This window comes from Oncorhynchus mykiss, chromosome 5 (assembly GCF_013265735.2).
Source record: "Oncorhynchus mykiss isolate Arlee chromosome 5, USDA_OmykA_1.1, whole genome shotgun sequence".
NCBI lineage: Eukaryota > Metazoa > Chordata > Actinopteri > Salmoniformes > Salmonidae > Oncorhynchus > Oncorhynchus mykiss.
Window position 1 is genome coordinate 7,918,826 of NC_048569.1, and position 21,471 is coordinate 7,940,296.

General features: G+C 40.2%; 1 protein-coding gene across 1 annotated transcript in view; it reads right to left on the reverse strand.

Annotated features, from left to right (window-relative positions):
* LOC110524943 (fibrillin-2) overlaps positions 1-21,471 on the reverse strand; it is a 322,130-nt gene that overhangs the window by 36,437 nt on the left and 264,222 nt on the right. Inside the window, exons 44-48 of the mRNA XM_036976697.1 lie at positions 8,261-8,386; positions 7,341-7,466; positions 6,754-6,870; positions 6,383-6,511; positions 426-545 (exon numbers count right to left, since the gene is read on the reverse strand). Of these exons, the coding sequence (XP_036832592.1) occupies positions 426-545; positions 6,383-6,511; positions 6,754-6,870; positions 7,341-7,466; positions 8,261-8,386 (618 nt within the window). The remainder of the gene's footprint in view (positions 1-425; positions 546-6,382; positions 6,512-6,753; positions 6,871-7,340; positions 7,467-8,260; positions 8,387-21,471) is intronic.

A 21,471-nucleotide genomic window follows, 5' to 3' on the forward strand; every position in this document is an offset into this window, starting at 1 on the left:
TCATTGGTAAAAATAGAAAAGAGTAGAGGGCCTAGAGAGCTGCCCTGCGGTACACCACACTTTACATGTTTGACATTAGAGAAGCTTCCATTAAAGAAAACCCTCTGAGTTCTATTAGATAGATAGCTCTGAATCCACGATATGGCAGAGGTTGAAAAGCCATAGCACTTAAGTTTTCTCAACAACAGCGTATGGTCAGTAATATCAAAGGCTGCACTGAAATCTAACAGTACAGCTCCCACAATCTTCTTATTATCAATTTCTTCCAACCAATCCTCAATCACTAGTATCGGTGCAGTACATGTTGAGTGCCCTTCTCTATAAGCATGCCAGAAAGTCTGTTGTTAATTTGTTACCAGAGAAAAAGCATTGTATTTGGTCAAATACATTTTTTCCAACCACTATGTAGCGGATGTAGACCTCACCTATACACTGCTCGTTCTGGACTATGTAGCCCGGGGGACAGAGACAACGGAAGGTGCCGTCCAGGTTCTGGCAGGTTCCAGGAGTGCATGTCCCGGGGAAGATCATACACTCGTTCACATCTGGAGAAAATGAGGAAACGAGTTGGGAGGACAAATAGTAGGGTAATGTGTGAAACACCAGGTTAAAATATCAGAACTTTACCGTGGAAATGTTTTGAAAATATTTTATCCATCATACCTTGACATACTCACCTTTGGTTAATGGCAATAATCATTAAGAAACAGCAGTAACAGTTTACAATAACTATTGAAAAACATAGGTAAAGGTGACCTCATTGTTAAGTGTTACCAAAAATAGCTATATCATCCCAATAATAGATTGAATAATATTTATTACATTAGAAATATGTTACGAAGCTGAGTACCCCTCATGTTAAAGTAGCCTACCACCGTGAACGACATACAGTAGAGTAGGACAGTTCTTATCCATACAGTAGGACAGTCCTTATCTATACAGTAGGAGAGTTCTTATCTATACAGTAGGACAGTTCTAATCTATACAGTAGAGGACAGTTCTTATCTATACAGTAGAGGACAGTTCTTATCTATACAGTAGGACAGTTCTTATCTATACAGTAGGACAGTTCTAATCCATACAGTAGGACAGTTCTTATCTATACAGTAGGACAGTTCTTATCTATACAGTAGAGTAGGACAGTTCTTATCTATACAGTAGGACAGTTCTTATCTATACAGTAGGACAGTTCTTATCTATACAGTAGGAAAGTTCTTATATATACAGTAGGACAGTTCTTATCTATACAGTAGAGTAGGACAGTTCTTATCTATACAGTAGGACAGTTCTTATCTATACAGTAGGACAGTTCTAATCTATACAGTAGGACAGTTCTTATCTATACAGTAGGACAGTTCTTATCTATACAGTAGGACAGTTCTTATCTATACAGTAGAGGACAGTTCTTATCTATACAGTAGAGGACAGTTCTTATCCATACAGTAGGACAGTTCTTATCTATACAGTAGGACAGTTCTTATCTATACAGTAGGACAGTTCTTATCTATACAGTAGGACAGTTCTAATCTATACAGTAGGACAGTTCTTATCTATACAGTAGGACAGTTCTTATCTATACAGTAGAGGACAGTTCTTATCCATACAGTAGGACAGTTCTTATCTATACAGTAGGACAGTTCTTATCTATACAGTAGGACAGTTCTTATCTATACAGTAGGACAGTTCTTATCTATACAGTAGGACAGTTCTTATCCATACAGTAGGACAGTTCTTATCCATACAGTAGGACAGTTCTTATCTATACAGTAGGACAGTTCTTATCTATACAGTAGGACAGTTCTTATCTATACAGTAGGACAGTTCTTATCTATACAGTAGGACAGTTCTTATCCATACAGTAGGACAGTTCTTATCTATACAGTAGGACAGTTCTTATCTATACAGTAGAGTAGGACAGTTCTTATCTACACAGTAGGACAGTTCTTATCTATACAGTAGAGTAGGACAGTTCTTATCTATACAGTAGAGTAGGACAGTTCTTATCTATACAGTAGAGTAGGACAGTTCTTATCTATACAGTAGAGTAGGACAGTTCTAATCTATACAGTAGAGGACAGTTCTTATCTATACAGTAGGACAGTTCTTATCTATACAGTAGGACAGTTCTTATCTATACAGTAGGACAGTTCTTATCTATACAGTAGAGTAGGACAGTTCTTATCTATACAGTAGGACAGTTCTTATCTATACAGTTGGACAGTTCTTATCTATACAGTAGGACAGTTCTTATCTATACAGTAGGACAGTTCTTATCTATACAGTAGGACAGTTCTTATCTATACAGTAGGACAGTTCTAATCTATACAGTAGAGTAGGACAGTTCTTATCTATACAGTAGGACAGTTCTTATCTATACAGTAGAGTAGGACAGTTCTTATCTATACAGTAGAGTAGGACAGTTCTTATCCATAAATTAGAGTAGGACAGATCTGATCTATATAGTATAGTAGGACAGTTCTTAACTATACAGTAGAGTAGGACAGTTCTTATCTATACAGTAGAGTAGGACAGTTCTTATCTATACAGTATGACAGTTCTTATCTATACAGTAGAGTAGGACAGTTTTTATCTATACAGTAGGACAGTTCTTATCTATACAGTAGGACAGTTCTTATCCATACAGTAGGACAGTTCTTATCCATACAGTAGGACAGTTCTTATCTATACAGTAGGACAGTTCTTATCTACACAGTAGGACAGTTCTTATCTATACAGTAGGACCGTTCTTATCTATACAGTAGGACAGTTCTTATCCATACAGTAGGACAGTTCTAATCTATACAGTAGAGTAGGACAGTTCTTATCCATACAGTAGGACAGTCCTTATCTATACAGTAGGACAGTTCTAATCTATACAGTAGGACAGTTCTTATCTATACAGTAGGACAGTTCTTATCCATACAGTAGGACAGTTCTTATCCATACAGTAGGACAGTTCTTATCTATACAGTAGGACAGTTCTAATCTATACAGTAGGACAGTTCTAATCTATACAGTAGAGGACAGTTCTTATCTATACAGTAGGACAGTTCTTATCTATACAGTAGAGTAGGACAGTTTTTATCTATACAGTAGGACAGTTCTTATCTATACAGTAGGACAGTTCTTATCTATACAGTAGGACAGTTCTTATCTATACAGTAGAGTAGGACAGTTCTTATCTATACAGTAGGACAGTTCTTATCTATACAGTAGGACAGTTCTTATCCATACAGTAGGACAGTTCTTATCTATACAGTAGGACAGTTCTTATCTATACAGTAGGACAGTTCTTATCTATACAGTAGGACAGTTCTTATCTATACAGTAGGACAGTTCTTATCTATACAGTAGGACAGTTCTTATCTATACAGTAGGACAGTTATTATCCATACAGTAGGACAGTTCTTATCTATACAGTAGGACAGTTCTTATCCATACAGTAGGACAGTTCTTATCCATACAGTAGGACAGTTCTTATCTATACAGTAGGACAGTTCTTATCTATACAGTAGGGCAGTTCTTATCTATACAGTAGAGTAGGACAGTTCTTATCTATACAGTAGGACAGTTCTTATCTATACAGTAGGACAGTTCTAATCTATACAGTAGGACAGTTCTTATCTATACAGTAGGACAGCTCTTATCTATACAGTAGGACCGTTTTTAGCTATACAGTAGGACAGTTTTTATCTATACAGTAGGACAGTTCTTATCTATACAGTAGGACAGTTCTTATCCATACAGTAGGACAGTTCTTATCTATACAGTAGGACAGTTCTTATCTATACAGTAGGACAGCTCTTATCTATACAGTAGGACCGTTTTTATCTATACAGTAGGACAGTTCTTATCTATACAGTAGGACAGTTCTTATCTATACAGTAGGACAGTTCTTATCTATACAGTAGAGGACAGTTCTTATCTATACAGTAGAGGACAGTTCTTATCTATACAGTAGGACAGTTCTTATCTATACAGTAGAGGACAGTTCTTATCTATACAGTAGGACAGTTCTTATCTATACAGTAGGACAGTTCTTATCTATACAGTAGAGTAGGACAGTTCTTATCTATACAGTAGGACAGTTCTTATCTATACAGTAGGACAGTTCTTATCCATACAGTAGGACAGTTCTTATCTATACAGTAGGACAGTTCTTATCCATACAGTAGGACAGTTCTTATCTACACAGTAGGACAGTTCTTATCTACACAGTAGGACAGTTCTTATCTATACAGTAGGACAGTTCTTATCTATACAGTAGGACAGTTCTTATCCATACAGTAGGACAGTTCTTATCTATACAGTAGGACAGTTCTTATCCATACAGTAGGACAGTTCTTATCTACACAGTAGGACAGTTCTTATCTATACAGTAGGACAGTTCTTATCTATACAGTAGGACAGTTCTTATCTACACAGTAGGACAGTTCTTATCCATACAGTAGGACAGTTCTTATCCATACAGTAGGACAGTTCTTATCCATACAGTAGGACAGTTCTTATCTATACAGTAGGACAGTTCTTATCCATACAGTAGGACAGTTCTTATCCATACAGTAGGACAGTTCTTATCCATACAGTAGGACAGTTCTTATCTATACAGTAGAGGACAGTCCTTATCTATACAGTAGGACAGTTCTTATCTATACAGTAGGACAGTTCTTATCTATACAGTAGAGGACAGTTCTTATCTATACAGTAGAGGACAGTTCTTATCTATACAGTAGGACAGTTCTTATCTATACAGTAGAGGACAGTTCTTATCTATACAGTAGGACAGTTATTATCTATACAGTAGGACAGTTCTTATCTATACAGTAGAGTAGGACAGTTCTTATCTATACAGTAGGACAGTTCTTATCTATACAGTAGGACAGTTCTTATCCATACAGTAGGAAAGTTATAATCTATACAGTAGAGTAGGACAGTTCTTATCTATACAGTAGGACAGTTCTTATCTATACAGTAGAGTAGGACAGTTCTTATCTATACAGTAGGACAGTTCTTAGCTATACAGTAGGACAGTTCTTATCCATACAGTAGGACAGTTCTTATCTATACAGTAGGACCGTTCTTATCCATACAGTAGAGTAGGACAGTTCTTATCTATACAGTAGGACAGTTCTTATCTATACAGTAGGACAGTTCTTATCTATACAGTAGAGTAGGACAGTTCTTATCTATACAGTAGGACAGTTCTTATCTATACAGTAGGACAGTTCTTATCCATACAGTAGGAAAGTTATAATCTATACAGTAGAGTAGGACAGTTCTTATCTATACAGTAGGACAGTTCTTATCTATACAGTAGAGTAGGACAGTTCTTATCTATACAGTAGGACAGTTCTTAGCTATACAGTAGGACAGTTCTTATCCATACAGTAGGACAGTTCTTATCTATACAGTAGGACCGTTCTTATCCATACAGTAGAGTAGGACAGTTCTTATCTATACAGTAGGACAGTTCTTATCTATACAGTAGGACAGTTCTTATCTATACAGTAGAGTAGGACAGTTCTTATCTATACAGTAGGACAGTTCTTATCTATACAGTAGGACAGTTCTTATCCATACAGTAGGACAGTTCTTATCTATACAGTAGGACAGTTCTTATCTATACAGTAGGACAGTTCTTATCCATACAGTAGGACAGTTCTTATCTATACAGTAGGACAGTTCTTATCTATACAGTAGGACAGTTCTTATCCATACAGTAGGACAGTTCTTATCTATACAGTAGGACAGTTCTTATCTATACAGTAGGGCAGTTCTTATCTATACAGTAGAGTAGGACAGTTCTTATCTATACAGTAGGACAGCTCTTATCTATACAGTAGGACCGTTTTTATCTATACAGTAGGACAGTTCTTATCTATACAGTAGGACAGTTCTTATCTATACAGTAGGGCCATTCTTATCTATACAGTAAGACAGTTCTTATCTATACAGTAGCACAGTTCTTATCTATACAGTAGGACAGTTCTTATCCACACAGTAGGATAGTTCTTATCTATACAGTAGGACAGATCTTATCCATACAGTAGAGTAGGACAGTTCTTATCTATACAGTATGACAGTTCTTATCCACACAGTAGGATAGTTCTTATCTATACAGTAGGACAGATCTTATCCATACAGTAGAGTAGGACAGTTCTTATCTATACAGTAGGACAGATCTTATCTATACAGTAGGGCCGTTCTTATCTATACAGTAGGACAGTTCTTATCTATACAGTAGCACAGTTCTTATCTATACAGTAGGACAGTTCTTATCCACACAGTAGGATAGTTCTTATCTATACAGTAGGACAGATCTTATCCATACAGTAGAGTAGGACAGATCATAACCCATACAGTATAGTAGGACAGTTCTTACCCATACAATTCTTGGCATCAGGGGTTAGCTTGTAGCCCTCCTCACACAGACATTGGAAGGAGCCCACACTGTTGATACACTGGCCTTTCCTGCACAGCGTGCCAAAGGATGTCTGACACTCGTCAATATCTGCCAACCACAACACAAAACAGCACATCAATACAAGAGTGAATACAAGTTATATTCCAAAAAAAGAGAAGTTGCCCTTTAGGTTGCAGGTTTATTTCTAAAGATATTTTTGAAAATGTATTTGTCATAAAGTATTTATTTTAGGGTGTAAAACCTCAAAGGACATGCCTAGAACAGGGGGGGGGGGGGGGGGGGGGGGGGGGCAGAAATCATTAGATGAACCAGGGGACAGTGGTGCTCACCCATGCAGTCGTTGTGGTGTGAGAACTCAAACCCAGTGTGACACAGACAGTTGAAGGAGCCCACTGTGTTCTTGCAGGTTCCGTTGCGACAAGGCAACCGCTCGCACTCATCAACATCTGGAGACAGGTACGACTAAAATGATAATGTTGTAACGCTACAAAATATTTCAGTCAATTATCACAAATGGAGTGCATAGACATGATCTTAAAAGTAACCAAACATATCTAAAGGCCAGAAACATTTCAGGACAACCACAATATTCCAAAACAGAAGGTGAAAATGGTATTCGGAATGGTCTCCATTTTGAGATTGATTATTTCTTTATTTCTTTTATTTAACCTTTATTTAACTAGGCAAGTCAGTTAAGAACAATTTCTTATTTTCAATGACGGCCTAGGATTAACTGCCTGTTCAGGGGCAGAACAACAGATTTGTACCTTGTCAGCTCAGGGGATTTGAACTTGCAACCTTTCAGTTACTAGTCCAACACTCTAACCACTAGGCTACCCTGCCGCCATTTCATTGATTGATTACATTGGCCTCCATTGAAAGCGAGAGCCTGAAGTGTTTTCTAGAAAGCTCTCACCCGTGCACATCTTGCGGTTGGGCGTAGCCTTGAAGCCGTGGTGGCACCTGCACTCGTAGCCACCCTGGATGTCCACACACTCGCCATGGCTACACACGTTGGTGATCTCCAGACACTCGTTGCGGTCTTCCCAACGGTAGGAGGAGGAGAAGAAGAAGAGAGAGAGAGAGAGAGAGAGAGAGAGAGAGAGAGAGAGAGAGAGAGAGAGAGGGGAATAAGACCAGGTCAAGACCACAGGGTGCATTAGGTAATCCTCCAGATAAGACCAGGTCAAGACCACAGGGTGCACTAGGTAATCCTCCAGATAAGACCAGGTCAAGACCACAGGGGGCATTAGGTAATCCTCCAGATAAGACCAGGTCAAGACCACAGGGGGCATTAGGTAATCCTCCAGATAAGACCAGGTCAAGACCACAGGGGGCATTAGGTAATCCTCCAGATAAGACCAGGTCAAGGCCACAGGGTGCACTAGGTAATCCTCCAGATAAGACCAGGTCAAGCCCACAGGGTGCATTAGGTAATCCTCCAGATAAGACCAGGTCAAGGCCACAGGGTGCATTAGGTAATCCTCCAGACATGCAGCTAAGTGCTCTTTTACAAGGCAGAGCCCCGGGCCTGCCAAGGATCACACTGGGGCGAGACATTGGGTAAATATGGTGTTGGCGGTCGCTGCCTGTCCACAGTGCATCTGGACTTTAGCAGTAAAAGGCTACAGCTGGTCTGATAGGTCACACCAGGACAAAGACACATTGGTGAGAATCACTTTCATTTACATCCCAAATGTGACCCTATTCCCTATATAGTGCACTACTTTTGACCAGAGCCATATGAGCCCTGTTCAGTGCACATAGTATGTAGGGAATAGGGTACATGAGGGATGTAGCATGTGTGGGATTTGTGAGGAGTGTCTGTTGTCTCACCGTTGCAGGCTCCTATGGGGGAGAGATTGAAGCCCTCTGAGCATTCACAGCGGTAGCTCCCAGGGCTGTTGATACAGTCAGCGTTCCTCTGGCACAGGTTCTCCACACTGCTACATTCATCGATGTCTGGAACACACACACACACACACACACACACACACACACACAGACAGACGCAAGTACGCAAGCACACACACCCAAACACACGCACGCACACAACACAAAACCAGATTAAGATAGCAATTATACAGGTAGCCAGAGCAGCAGGAAAGATCAGAGGCAGTTAGATGAACAGGGAGAGAGAGACACAAACACAGATCACAGACAGATCACAGACTGACAGACAGGCAGGTCACAGACTGACAGACAGACAGATCACAGACTGACAGACAGATCACAGACTGACAGATAGATCACAGACTGACAGACAGACAGATCACATACTGACAGACAGATCACATACTGACAGACAGATCACAGACTGACAGACAGATCACAGACAGACAGATCACAGACTGACAGACAGACAGACAGATCACAGACAGACATTTCACAGACTGATCACAGACAGACAGACAGACAAACATCACAGACATACAGACAGACAGATCAAAGACAGACAGATCAAAGACAGACAGACAGACAGATCAAAGACAGACAGACAGACAGATCAAAGACAGACAGAAAGATCACATATAGACAGATCACAGACTGACAGACATCACAGACAGACAGGCAGATCAGACAGGCAGATCAGACAGGCATCACAGACAGACAGATCACAGACAGACAGACAGATCAAAGACAGACAGACAGACAGACAGACAGACAGACAGACAGACAGACAGACAGACAGACAGACAGACAGACAGACTGACTGACTGACTGACTGACTGACTGACTGACTGACTGACTGACTGACTGACTGACTGACTGACTGACTGACTGACTGACAGACTGACAGACAGACAGAGAAAAAGACAGACAGATCACAGAGAGAGAAACAGACAGAGAAACAGACTGACAGACAGAGAGAGAGAGAGAGAAACTGGCAGACAGACAGACAGATCACAGACTGACAGATAGATCAGAGAGACAAACATCACAGACATACAGATCAAAGACAGACAGACAGACAGACAGACAGACTGACTGACAGATAGATCACAGACAGACTGACAGATAGATCACAGACAGACAGAGAGAAAAAACAGACAGAGAAACAGACTGACAGACAGAGAGAGAGAGAGAGAAACTGGCAGACAGACAGACAGACAGAGAGATATAGAGAAACTGACAGACAGACAGACAGACAGAGAGAGAGAGAGAGAAACTGACAGACAGAGAGAGAGAGAAACTGACAGACAGAGAGAGAGAGAGAAACTGACAGACAGACAGACAGAGAGAGAAAGTGACAGACAGACAGATCACAGACAGACAGACAGAGAGATATAGAGAAACTGACAGACAGACAGAGAGAGAGAGAAACTGAAAGACAGACAGACAGAGAGAGAAACTGACAGACAGAGAGAGAGAGAGAGAAACTGGCACTCCTCACTTGCTTTGGCAATGTTAACACATGTTTCCCATGCCAATAAAGCCCTTGAATTGAATTGAATTGAGAGAGAGAAACTGACAGACAGGCAGAGAGAGAGAGAAACTGACAGACAGACAGAGAAAGAGAGAAACTGACAGACAGACAGACAGACAGAGAGAGAGAAACTGAGAGACAGACAGAGCGAGAGAGAAACTGACAGACAGACAGACAGACAGAGAGAGAGAGAAACTGAGAGACAGACAGACAGATATAGAGAAACCGACAGACAGACAGAGAGAAAGAGAAACTGACAGACAGACAAAGTGTATTTCAAGTCGGAATAAAATGATTGGTACTCTAGGACTGAATTATAGTAGTTTCACATTAAATACAAATGATTGAAGAGGACAAATATAGATATGAAATCAAAACAGAAAGGGTTGGATTAAAATAGAAACGGCTTATATGACTACAGTTACATTCGAGGGGCATCATTAAGACTTTCTAGCCTAACCGCCGCCTCAGTTATCCTAAATGAAATAAAGACTGGTGTCAACTACATTTGTAACGCCAAACTGAAGAAATCCATACTGAAGAAATCCATACGAGAGAAGAATTCGGTTTCCACAAAACCCCCCTCCACACAAAAAATAATCTGGATCGCATTTAAAATGTCTCTAAAACACCAAAAATACATTTCTCAGAATGATGTGGAGAAAAAGAGAAGGTGATGTCGGCCGTGCTAGACAGTGAAGCTGCAGAATCTAATTATGACCCACAAGGCCACGTTCACGCCATTGTTACGCGAGCGTTCCTCGGAAACGTGTTACATTTTGGCAGAGCGTCACGTTCTCACTGAAATACACCCTTTATGTCTGATTGGTTTGATTTCACACATTACACATATGCCCCCCTTACATTTAAACATTTAAACTTACTTAAGACACTGACTTAAAATAAACCCTTTTGAATTACTAGTTTTCCTTTTGCCCTCTCTCCATGTCTCTGCACAATCACATTTCTTTCTCTTTGGGGATTTTGAGGCCAACTTCTAGTCCAATAAAGACCTATAATTGGTTTGCTGTGTATTTTTCCTTGGTTAGAGTCTAACCACTAGCAGTTAGTGCGCAAGAACTCTCCCTCTTGGGGTCACCACACACAAACTGGTCAGACATGAAAGAGGAGCCTCAGTCGGGCTCCCCTGACTTCCACGGTCGGGAGGTCGACCACATTGTGACCACGGATCGTTCCCGAGGGGAGATATTGTGTTGCCGGGCCGACCAATAGAGCCTAACGCAGATTGACAGTGTATGTGGCCCCGGGGAATCGGAGTAAAAAAGACCAGAACGAGAAAGACAGAAGACTAAAAATTAGAGAGGAGGATAAGGAGGAGGAGGGGGAGGGGAAGAGGGGACACAACATTGGGCGCTACACAAAAACTGTAATGGGATACCGGTCTGAAATGTTACCTCTATCAACCCCCACTATCATACACACTGCTGGAGAGACATTCTACTGTTACATCTAGTAACCTCCACTATCAAACACACTGCTGGAGAGACATTCTACTGTTAAATCTAGTAACCTCCACTATCAAACACACTGCTGGAGAGACATTCTACTGTTAAATCTAGTAACCTCCCCTATCAAACTGAATACATATTCAAATCTGGCAAAAACAAAAACAACATAAAAGTTCATGAGGAAAAGAGAAGCACAGCTTAGTCGTACGTTACATCAGGTGTTTCTATAGTCGTATCCAACGTTACATCAGGTGTTTCTATAGTCGTATCCAACGTTACATCAGGTGTTTCTATAGTCATATCCAACGTTACATCAGGTGTTTCTATAGTCGTATCCAACGTTACATCAGGTGTTTCTATAGTCGTATCCAACGTTACATCAGGTGTTTCTATAGTCGTATCCAACGTTACATCAGGTGTTTCTATAGTCGTACCCAACGTTACATCAGGTGTTTCTATAGTCGTATCCAACGTTACATCAGGTGTTTCTATAGTCGTATCCAACGTTACATCAGGTGTTTCTATAGTCGTATCCAACGTTACATCAGGTGTTTCTATAGTCGTATCCAACGTTACATCAGGTGTTTCTATAGTCGTACCTGACGTTACATCAGGTGTTTCTATAGTCGTATCCAACGTTACATCAGGTGTTTCTATAGTCGTACCTGACGTTACATCAGGTGTTTCTATAGTCATATCCAACGTTACATCAGGTGTTTCTATAGTCGTATCCAACGTTACATCAGGTGTTTCTATAGTCGTACCTGACGTTACATCAGGTGTTTCTATAGTCATATCCAACGTTACATCAGGTGTTTCTATAGTCATATCCAACGTTACATCAGGTGTTTCTATAGTCGTATCCAACGTTACATCAGGTGTTTCTATAGTCGTACCTGACGTTACATCAGGTGTTTCTATAGTCGTATCCAACGTTACATCAGGTGTTTCTATAGTCGTATCCAACGTTACATCAGGTGTTTCTATAGTCGTATCCAACGTTACATCAGGTGTTTCTATAGTCGTACCTGACGTTACATCAGGTGTTTCTATAGTCGTATCCAACGTTACATCAGGTGTTTCTATAGTCGTATCCAACGTTACATCAGGTGTTTCTATAGTCGTATCCAACGTTACATCAGGTGTTTCTATAGTCGTACCCAACGTTACATCAGGTGTTTCTATAGTCGTATCCAACGTTACATCAGGTGTTTCTATAGTCGTATCCAACGTTACATCAGGTGTTTCTATAGTCGTATCCAACGTTACATCAGGTGTTTCTATAGTCGTACCTGACGTTACATCAGGTGTTTCTATAGTCGTACCCAACGTTACATCAGGTGTTTCTATAGTTGTACCTGACGTTACATCAGGTGTTTCTATAGTCGTATCCAACGTTACATCAGGTGTTTCTATAGTCGTATCCAACGTTACATCAGGTGTTTCTATAGTCGTATCCAACGTTACATCAGGTGTTTCTATAGTCGTATCCAACGTTACATCAGGTGTTTCTATAGTCGTATCCAACGTTACATCAGGTGTTTCTATAGTCATATCCAACGTTACATCAGGTGTTTCTATAGTCGTATCCAACGTTACATCAGGTGTTTCTATAGTCCTATCCAACATTACATCAGGTGTTTCTATAGTCGTATCCAACGTTACATCAGGTGTTTCTATAGTCGTATCCAACGTTACATCAGGTGTTTCTATAGTCGTATCCAACGTTACATCAGGTGTTTCTATAGTCGTATCCCACGTTACATCAGGTGTTTCTATAGTCGTATCCAACGTTACATCAGGTGTTTCTATAGTCGTATCCAACGTTACATCAGGTGTTTCTATAGTCGTATCCAAAGTTACATCAGGTGTTTCTATAGTCGTATCCAACGTTACATCAGGTGTTTCTATAGTCGTATCCAACGTTACATCAGGTGTTTCTATAGTCGTATCCAACGTTACATCAGGTGTTTCTATAGTCGTATCCAACGTTACATCAGGTGTTTCTATAGTCGTATCCAACGTTACATCAGGTGTTTCTATAGTCGTATCCAACGTTACATCAGGTGTTTCTATAGTCGTATCCAACGTTACATCAGGTGTTTCTATAGTCGTACCTGACGTTACATCAGGTGTTTCTATAGTCGTACCTGACGTTACATCAGGTGTTTCTATAGTCGTATCCAACGTTACATCAGGTGTTTCTATAGTTGTACCTGACGTTACATCAGGTGTTTCTATAGTCGTACCTGACGTTACATCAGGTGTTTCTATAGTCGTACCCAACGTTACATCAGGTGTTTCTATAGTCGTATCCAACGTTACATCAGGTGTTTCTATAGTCGTATCCAACGTTACATCAGGTGTTTCTATAGTCGTATCCAACGTTACATCAGGTGTTTCTATAGTCGTATCCAACGTTACATCAGGTGTTTCTATAGTCGTATCCAACGTTACATCAGGTGTTTCTATAGTCGTACCTGACGTTACATCAGGTGTTTCTATAGTCGTATCCAACGTTACATCAGGTGTTTCTATAGTCGTACCTGACGTTACATCAGGTGTTTCTATAGTCATATCCAACGTTACATCAGGTGTTTCTATAGTCGTATCCAACGTTACATCAGGTGTTTCTATAGTCGTACCTGACGTTACATCAGGTGTTTCTATAGTCATATCCAACGTTACATCAGGTGTTTCTATAGTCATATCCAACGTTACATCAGGTGTTTCTATAGTCGTATCCAACGTTACATCAGGTGTTTCTATAGTCGTACCTGACGTTACATCAGGTGTTTCTATAGTCGTATCCAACGTTACATCAGGTGTTTCTATAGTCGTATCCAACGTTACATCAGGTGTTTCTATAGTCATATCCAACGTTACATCAGGTGTTTCTATAGTCGTATCCAACGTTACATCAGGTGTTTCTATAGTCGTATCCAACGTTACATCAGGTGTTTCTATAGTCGTATCCAACGTTACATCAGGTGTTTCTATAGTCGTACCTGACGTTACATCAGGTGTTTCTATAGTCGTACCTGACGTTACATCAGGTGTTTCTATAGTCGTATCCAACGTTACATCAGGTGTTTCTATAGTCGTATCCAACGTTACATCAGGTGTTTCTATAGTCGTATCCAACGTTACATCAGGTGTTTCTATAGTCGTACCCAACGTTACATCAGGTGTTTCTATAGTCGTATCCAACGTTACATCAGGTGTTTCTATAGTCGTATCCAACGTTACATCAGGTGTTTCTATAGTCGTATCCAACGTTACATCAGGTGTTTCTATAGTCGTACCTGACGTTACATCAGGTGTTTCTATAGTCGTACCCAACGTTACATCAGGTGTTTCTATAGTTGTACCTGACGTTACATCAGGTGTTTCTATAGTCGTATCCAACGTTACATCAGGTGTTTCTATAGTCGTATCCAACGTTACATCAGGTGTTTCTATAGTCGTATCCAACGTTACATCAGGTGTTTCTATAGTCGTATCCAACGTTACATCAGGTGTTTCTATAGTCGTATCCAACGTTACATCAGGTGTTTCTATAGTCATATCCAACGTTACATCAGGTGTTTCTATAGTCGTATCCAACGTTACATCAGGTGTTTCTATAGTCCTATCCAACATTACATCAGGTGTTTCTATAGTCGTATCCAACGTTACATCAGGTGTTTCTATAGTCGTATCCAACGTTACATCAGGTGTTTCTATAGTCGTATCCAACGTTACATCAGGTGTTTCTATAGTCGTATCCCACGTTACATCAGGTGTTTCTATAGTCGTATCCAACGTTACATCAGGTGTTTCTATAGTCGTATCCAACGTTACATCAGGTGTTTCTATAGTCGTATCCAAAGTTACATCAGGTGTTTCTATAGTCGTATCCAACGTTACATCAGGTGTTTCTATAGTCGTATCCAACGTTACATCAGGTGTTTCTATAGTCGTATCCAACGTTACATCAGGTGTTTCTATAGTCGTATCCAACGTTACATCAGGTGTTTCTATAGTCGTATCCAACGTTACATCAGGTGTTTCTATAGTCGTATCCAACGTTACATCAGGTGTTTCTATAGTCGTACCTGACGTTACATCAGGTGTTTCTATAGTCGTATCCAACGTTACATCAGGTGTTTCTATAGTCGTATCCAACGTTACATCAGGTGTTTCTATAGTCGTATCCAACGTTACATCAGGTGTTTCTATAGTCGTACCTGACGTTACATCAGGTGTTTCTATAGTCGTACCTGACGTTACATCAGGTGTTTCTATAGTCGTATCCAACGTTACATCAGGTGTTTCTATAGTCGTATCCAACGTTACATCAGGTGTTTCTATAGTGGTATCCAACGTTACATCAGGTGTTTCTATAGTCGTACCTGACGTTACATCAGGTGTTTCTATAGTCGTACCTGACATCAGGTGTTTCTATAGTCATATCCAACGTTACATCAGGTGTTTCTATAGTCGTATCCAACGTTACATCAGGTGTTTCTATAGTCGTATCCAACGTTACATCAGGTGTTTCTATAGTCGTATCCAACGTTACATCAGGTGTTTCTATAGTCGTATCCAACGTTACATCAGGTGTTTCTATAGTCGTACCTGACGTTACATCAGGTGTTTCTATAGTCGTACCCAACGTTACATCAGGTGTTTCTATAGTCGTATCCAACGTTACATCAGGTGTTTCTATAGTCGTATCCAACGTTACATCAGGTGTTTCTATAGTCGTATCCAACGTTACATCAGGTGTTTCTATAGTCGTATCCAACGTTACATCAGGTGTTTCTATAGTCGTATCCAACGTTACATCAGGTGTTTCTATAGTCGTATCCAACGTTATATCAGGTGTTTCTATAGTCGTATCCAACGTTACATCAGGTGTTTCTATAGTCGTATCCAACGTTACATCAGGTGTTTCTATAGTCGTATCCAACGTTACATCAGGTGTTTCTATAGTCGTATCCAACGTTACATCAGGTGTTTCTATAGTCATATCCAACGTTACATCAGGTGTTTCTATAGTCGTATCCAACGTTACATCAGGTGTTTCTATAGTCATATCCAACGTTACATCAGGTGTTTCTATAGTCGTATCCAACGTTACATCAGGTGTTTCTATAGTCGTATCCAACGTTACATCAGGTGTTTCTATAGTCGTATCCAACGTTACATCAGGTGTTTCTATAGTCGTATCCAACGTTACATCAGGTGTTTCTATAGTCGTATCCAACGTTACATCAGGTGTTTCTATAGTCGTATCCAACGTTACATCAGGTGTTTCTATAGTCGTATCCAACGTTACATCAGGTGTTTCTATAGTCGTATCCAACGTTACATCAGGTGTTTCTATAGTTGTACCTGACGTTACATCAGGTGTTTCTATAGTCGTATCCAACGTTACATCAGGTGTTTCTATAGTCGTATCCAACGTTACATCAGGTGTTTCTATAGTCGTATCCAACGTTACATCAGGTGTTTCTATAGTCGTATCCAACGTTACATCAGGTGTTTCTATAGTCGTACCTGACGTTACATCAGGTGTTGCTATAGACGTATCCAACGTTACATCAGGTGTTTCTATAGTCGTATCCAACGTTACATCAGGTGTTTCTATAGTCGTATCCAACGTTACATCAGGTGTTTCTATAGTCGTACCTGACGTTACATCAGGTGTTTCTATAGTCGTATCCAACGTTACATCAGGTGTTTCTATAGTCGTATCCAACGTTACATCAGGTGTTTCTATAGTCGTATCCAACGTTACATCAGGTGTTTCTATAGTCGTACCTGACGTTACATCAGGTGTTTCTATAGTCGTATCCAACGTTACATCAGGTGTTTCTATAGTCGTATCCAACGTTACATCAGGTGTTTCTATAGTCGTATCCAACGTTACATCAGGTGTTTCTATAGTCGTATCTGACGTTACATCAGGTGTTTCTATAGTCGTATCTAACGTTACATCAGGTGTTTCTATAGTCGTATCCAACGTTACATCAGGTGTTTCTATAGTTGTACCTGACGTTACAGCAGGTGTTTCTATAGTCGTATCCAACGTTACATCAGGTGTTTCTATAGTTGTACCTGACGTTACATCAGGTGTTTCTATAGTCGTACCTGACGTTACATCAGGTGTTTCTATAGTCGTATCCAACGTTACATCAGGTGTTTCTATAGTCGTACCTGACGTTACATCAGGTGTTTCTATAGTCGTATCCAACGTTACATCAGGTGTTTCTATAGTCGTATCCAACGTTACATCAGGTGTTTCTATAGTCGTATCCAACGTTACATCAGGTGTTTCTATAGTCGTACCTGACGTTACATCAGGTGTTTCTATAGTCGTATCCAACGTTACATCAGGTGTTTCTATAGTCGTATCCAACGTTACATCAGGTGTTTCTATAGTCGTATCCAACGTTACATCAGGTGTTTCTATAGTCGTATCCAACGTTACATCAGGTGTTTCTATAGTCGTATCCAAAGTTACATCAGGTGTTTCTATAGTCGTATCCAACGTTACATCAGGTGTTTCTATAGTCGTATCCAACGTTACATCAAGTGTTTCTATAGTCGTATCCAACGTTACATCAGGTGTTTCTATAGTTGTACCTGACGTTACAGCAGGTGTTTCTATAGTCGTATCCAACGTTACATCAGGTGTTTCTATAGTTGTACCTGACGTTACATCAGGTGTTTCTATAGTCGTACCTGACGTTACATCAGGTGTTTCTATAGTCGTACCTGACGTTACATCAGGTGTTTCTATAGTCGTACCTGACGTTACATCAGGTGTTTCTATAGTCGTATCCAACGTTACATCAGGTGTTTCTATAGTCGTATCCAACGTTACATCAGGTGTTTCTATAGTCGTATCCAACGTTACATCAGGTGTTTCTATAGTCGTATCCAACGTTACATCAGGTGTTTCTATAGTCGTATCCAACGTTACATCAGGTGTTTCTATAGTCGTATCCAACGTTACATCAGGTGTTTCTATAGTCGTATCCAACGTTACATCAGGTGTTTCTATAGTCGTATCCAACGTTACATCAGGTGTTTCTATAGTCGTACCTGACGTTACATCAGGTGTTTCTATAGTCGTATCCAACGTTACATCAGGTGTTTCTATAGTCGTATCCAACGTTACATCAGGTGTTTCTATAGTCGTACCTGACGTTACATCAGGTGTTTCTATAGTCGTATCCAACGTTACATCAGGTGTTTCTATAGTCGTACCTGACGTTACATCAGGTGTTTCTATAGTCGTATCCAACGTTACATCAGGTGTTTCTATAGTCGTACCCGACGTTACATCAGGTGTTTCTATAGTCGTACCTGACGTTACAGCAGGTGTTTCTATAGTCGTACCTGACGTTACATCAGGTGTTTCTATAGTCGTATCCAACGTTACATCAGGTGTTTCTATAGTCGTATCCAACGTTACATCAGGTGTTTCTATAGTCGTATCCAACGTTACATCAGGTGTTTCTATAGTCGTATCTGACGTTACATCAGGTGTTTCTATAGTCGTATCTACCGTTACATCAGGTGTTTCTATAGTCGTATCCAACGTTACATCAGGTGTTTCTATAGTTGTACCTGACGTTACAGCAGGTGTTTCTATAGTCGTATCCAACGTTACATCAGGTGTTTCTATAGTTGTACCTGACGTTACATCAGGTGTTTCTATAGTCGTACCTGACGTTACATCAGGTGTTTCTATAGTCGTATCCAACGTTACATCAGGTGTTTCTATAGTCGTACCTGACGTTACATCAGGTGTTTCTATAGTCGTATCCAACGTTACATCAGGTGTTTCTATAGTCGTATCCAACGTTACATCAGGTGTTTCTATAGTCGTATCCAACGTTACATCAGGTGTTTCTATAGTCGTACCTGACGTTACATCAGGTGTTTCTATAGTCGTATCCAACGTTACATCAGGTGTTTCTATAGTCGTATCCAACGTTACATCAGGTGTTTCTATAGTCGTATCCAACGTTACATCAGGTGTTTCTATAGTCGTATCCAACGTTACATCAGGTGTTTCTATAGTCGTATCCAAAGTTACATCAGGTGTTTCTATAGTCGTATCCAACGTTACATCAGGTGTTTCTATAGTCGTATCCAACGTTACATCAGGTGTTTCTATAGTCGTATCCAACGTTACATCAGGTGTTTCTATAGTCGTATCCAACGTTACATCAGGTGTTTCTATAGTTGTACCTGACGTTACATCAGGTGTTTCTATAGTCGTACCTGACGTTACATCAGGTGTTTCTATAGTCGTACCCAACGTTACATCAGGTGTTTCTATAGTCGTATCCAACGTTACATCAGGTGTTTCTATAGTCGTATCCAACGTTACATCAGGTGTTTCTATAGTCGTATCCAACGTTACATCAGGTGTTTCTATAGTCGTATCCAACGTTACATCAGGTGTTTCTATAGTCGTATCCAACGTTACATCAGGTGTTTCTATAGTCGTATCCAACGTTACATCAGGTGTTTCTATAGTCGTATCCAACGTTACATCAGGTGTTTCTATAGTCGTATCCAACGTTACATCAGGTGTTTCTATAGTCGTACCCGACGTTACATCAGGTGTTTCTATAGTCGTATCCAACGTTACATCAGGTGTTTCTATAGTCGTATCCAACGTTACATCAGGTGTTTCTATAGTCGTATCCAACGTTACATCAGGTGTTTCTATAGTCGTATCTGACGTTACATCAGGTGTTTCTATAGTCGTATCTAACGTTACATCAGGTGTTTCTACAGTCGTATCCAACGTTACATCAGGTGTTTCTATAGTTGTACCTGACGTTACAGCAGGTGTTTCTATAGTCGTATCCAACGTTACATCAGGTGTTTCTATAGTTGTACCTGACGTTACATCAGGTGTTTCTATAGTCGTACCTGACGTTACATCAGGTGTTTCTATAGTCGTATCCAACGTTACATCAGGTGTTTCTATAGTCGTACCTGACGTTACATCAGGTGTTTCTATAGTCGTATCCAACGTTACATCAGGTGTTTCTATAGTCGTATCCAACGTTACATCAGGTGTTTCTATAGTCGTATCCAACGTTACATCAGGTGTTTCTATAGTCGTACCTGACGTTACATCAGGTGTTTCTATAGTCGTATCCAACGTTACATCAGGTGTTTCTATAGTCGTATCCAACGTTACATCAGGTGTTTCTATAGTCGTATCCAACGTTACATCAGGTGTTTCTATAGTCGTATCCAACGTTACATCAGGTGTTTCTATAGTCGTATCCAAAGTTACATCAGGTGTTTCTATAGTCGTATCCAACGTTACATCAGGTGTTTCTATAGTCGTATCCAACGTTACATCAGGTGTTTCTATAGTTGTACCTGACGTTACATCAGGTGTTTCTATAGTTGTACCTGACGTTACAGCAGGTGTTTCTATAGTCGTATCCAACGTTACATCAGGTGTTTCTATAGTTGTACCTGACGTTACATCAGGTGTTTCTATAGTCGTACCTGACGTTACATCAGGTGTTTCTATAGTCGTATCCAACGTTACATCAGGTGTTTCTATAGTCGTACCTGACGTTACATCAGGTGTTTCTATAGTCGTATCCAACGTTACATCAGGTGTTTCTATAGTCGTATCCAACGTTACATCAGGTGTTTCTATAGTCGTATCCAACGTTACATCAGGTGTTTCTATAGTCGTATCCAACGTTACATCAGGTGTTTCTATAGTCGTATCCAACGTTACATCAGGTGTTTCTATAGTCGTATCCAAAGTTACATCAGGTGTTTCTATAGTCGTATCCAACGTTACATCAGGTGTTTCTATAGTCGTACCTGACGTTACATCAGGTGTTTCTATAGTCGTATCCAACGTTACATCAGGTGTTTCTATAGTCGTATCCAACGTTACATCAGGTGTTTCTATAGTCGTACCTGACGTTACATCAGGTGTTTCTATAGTCGTATCCAACGTTACATCAGGTGTTTCTATAGTCGTATCCAACGTTACATCAGGTGTTTCTATAGTCGTACCTGACGTTACATCAGGTGTTTCTATAGTCGTATCCAACGTTACATCAGGTGTTTCTATAGTCGTACCTGACGTTACATCAGGTGTT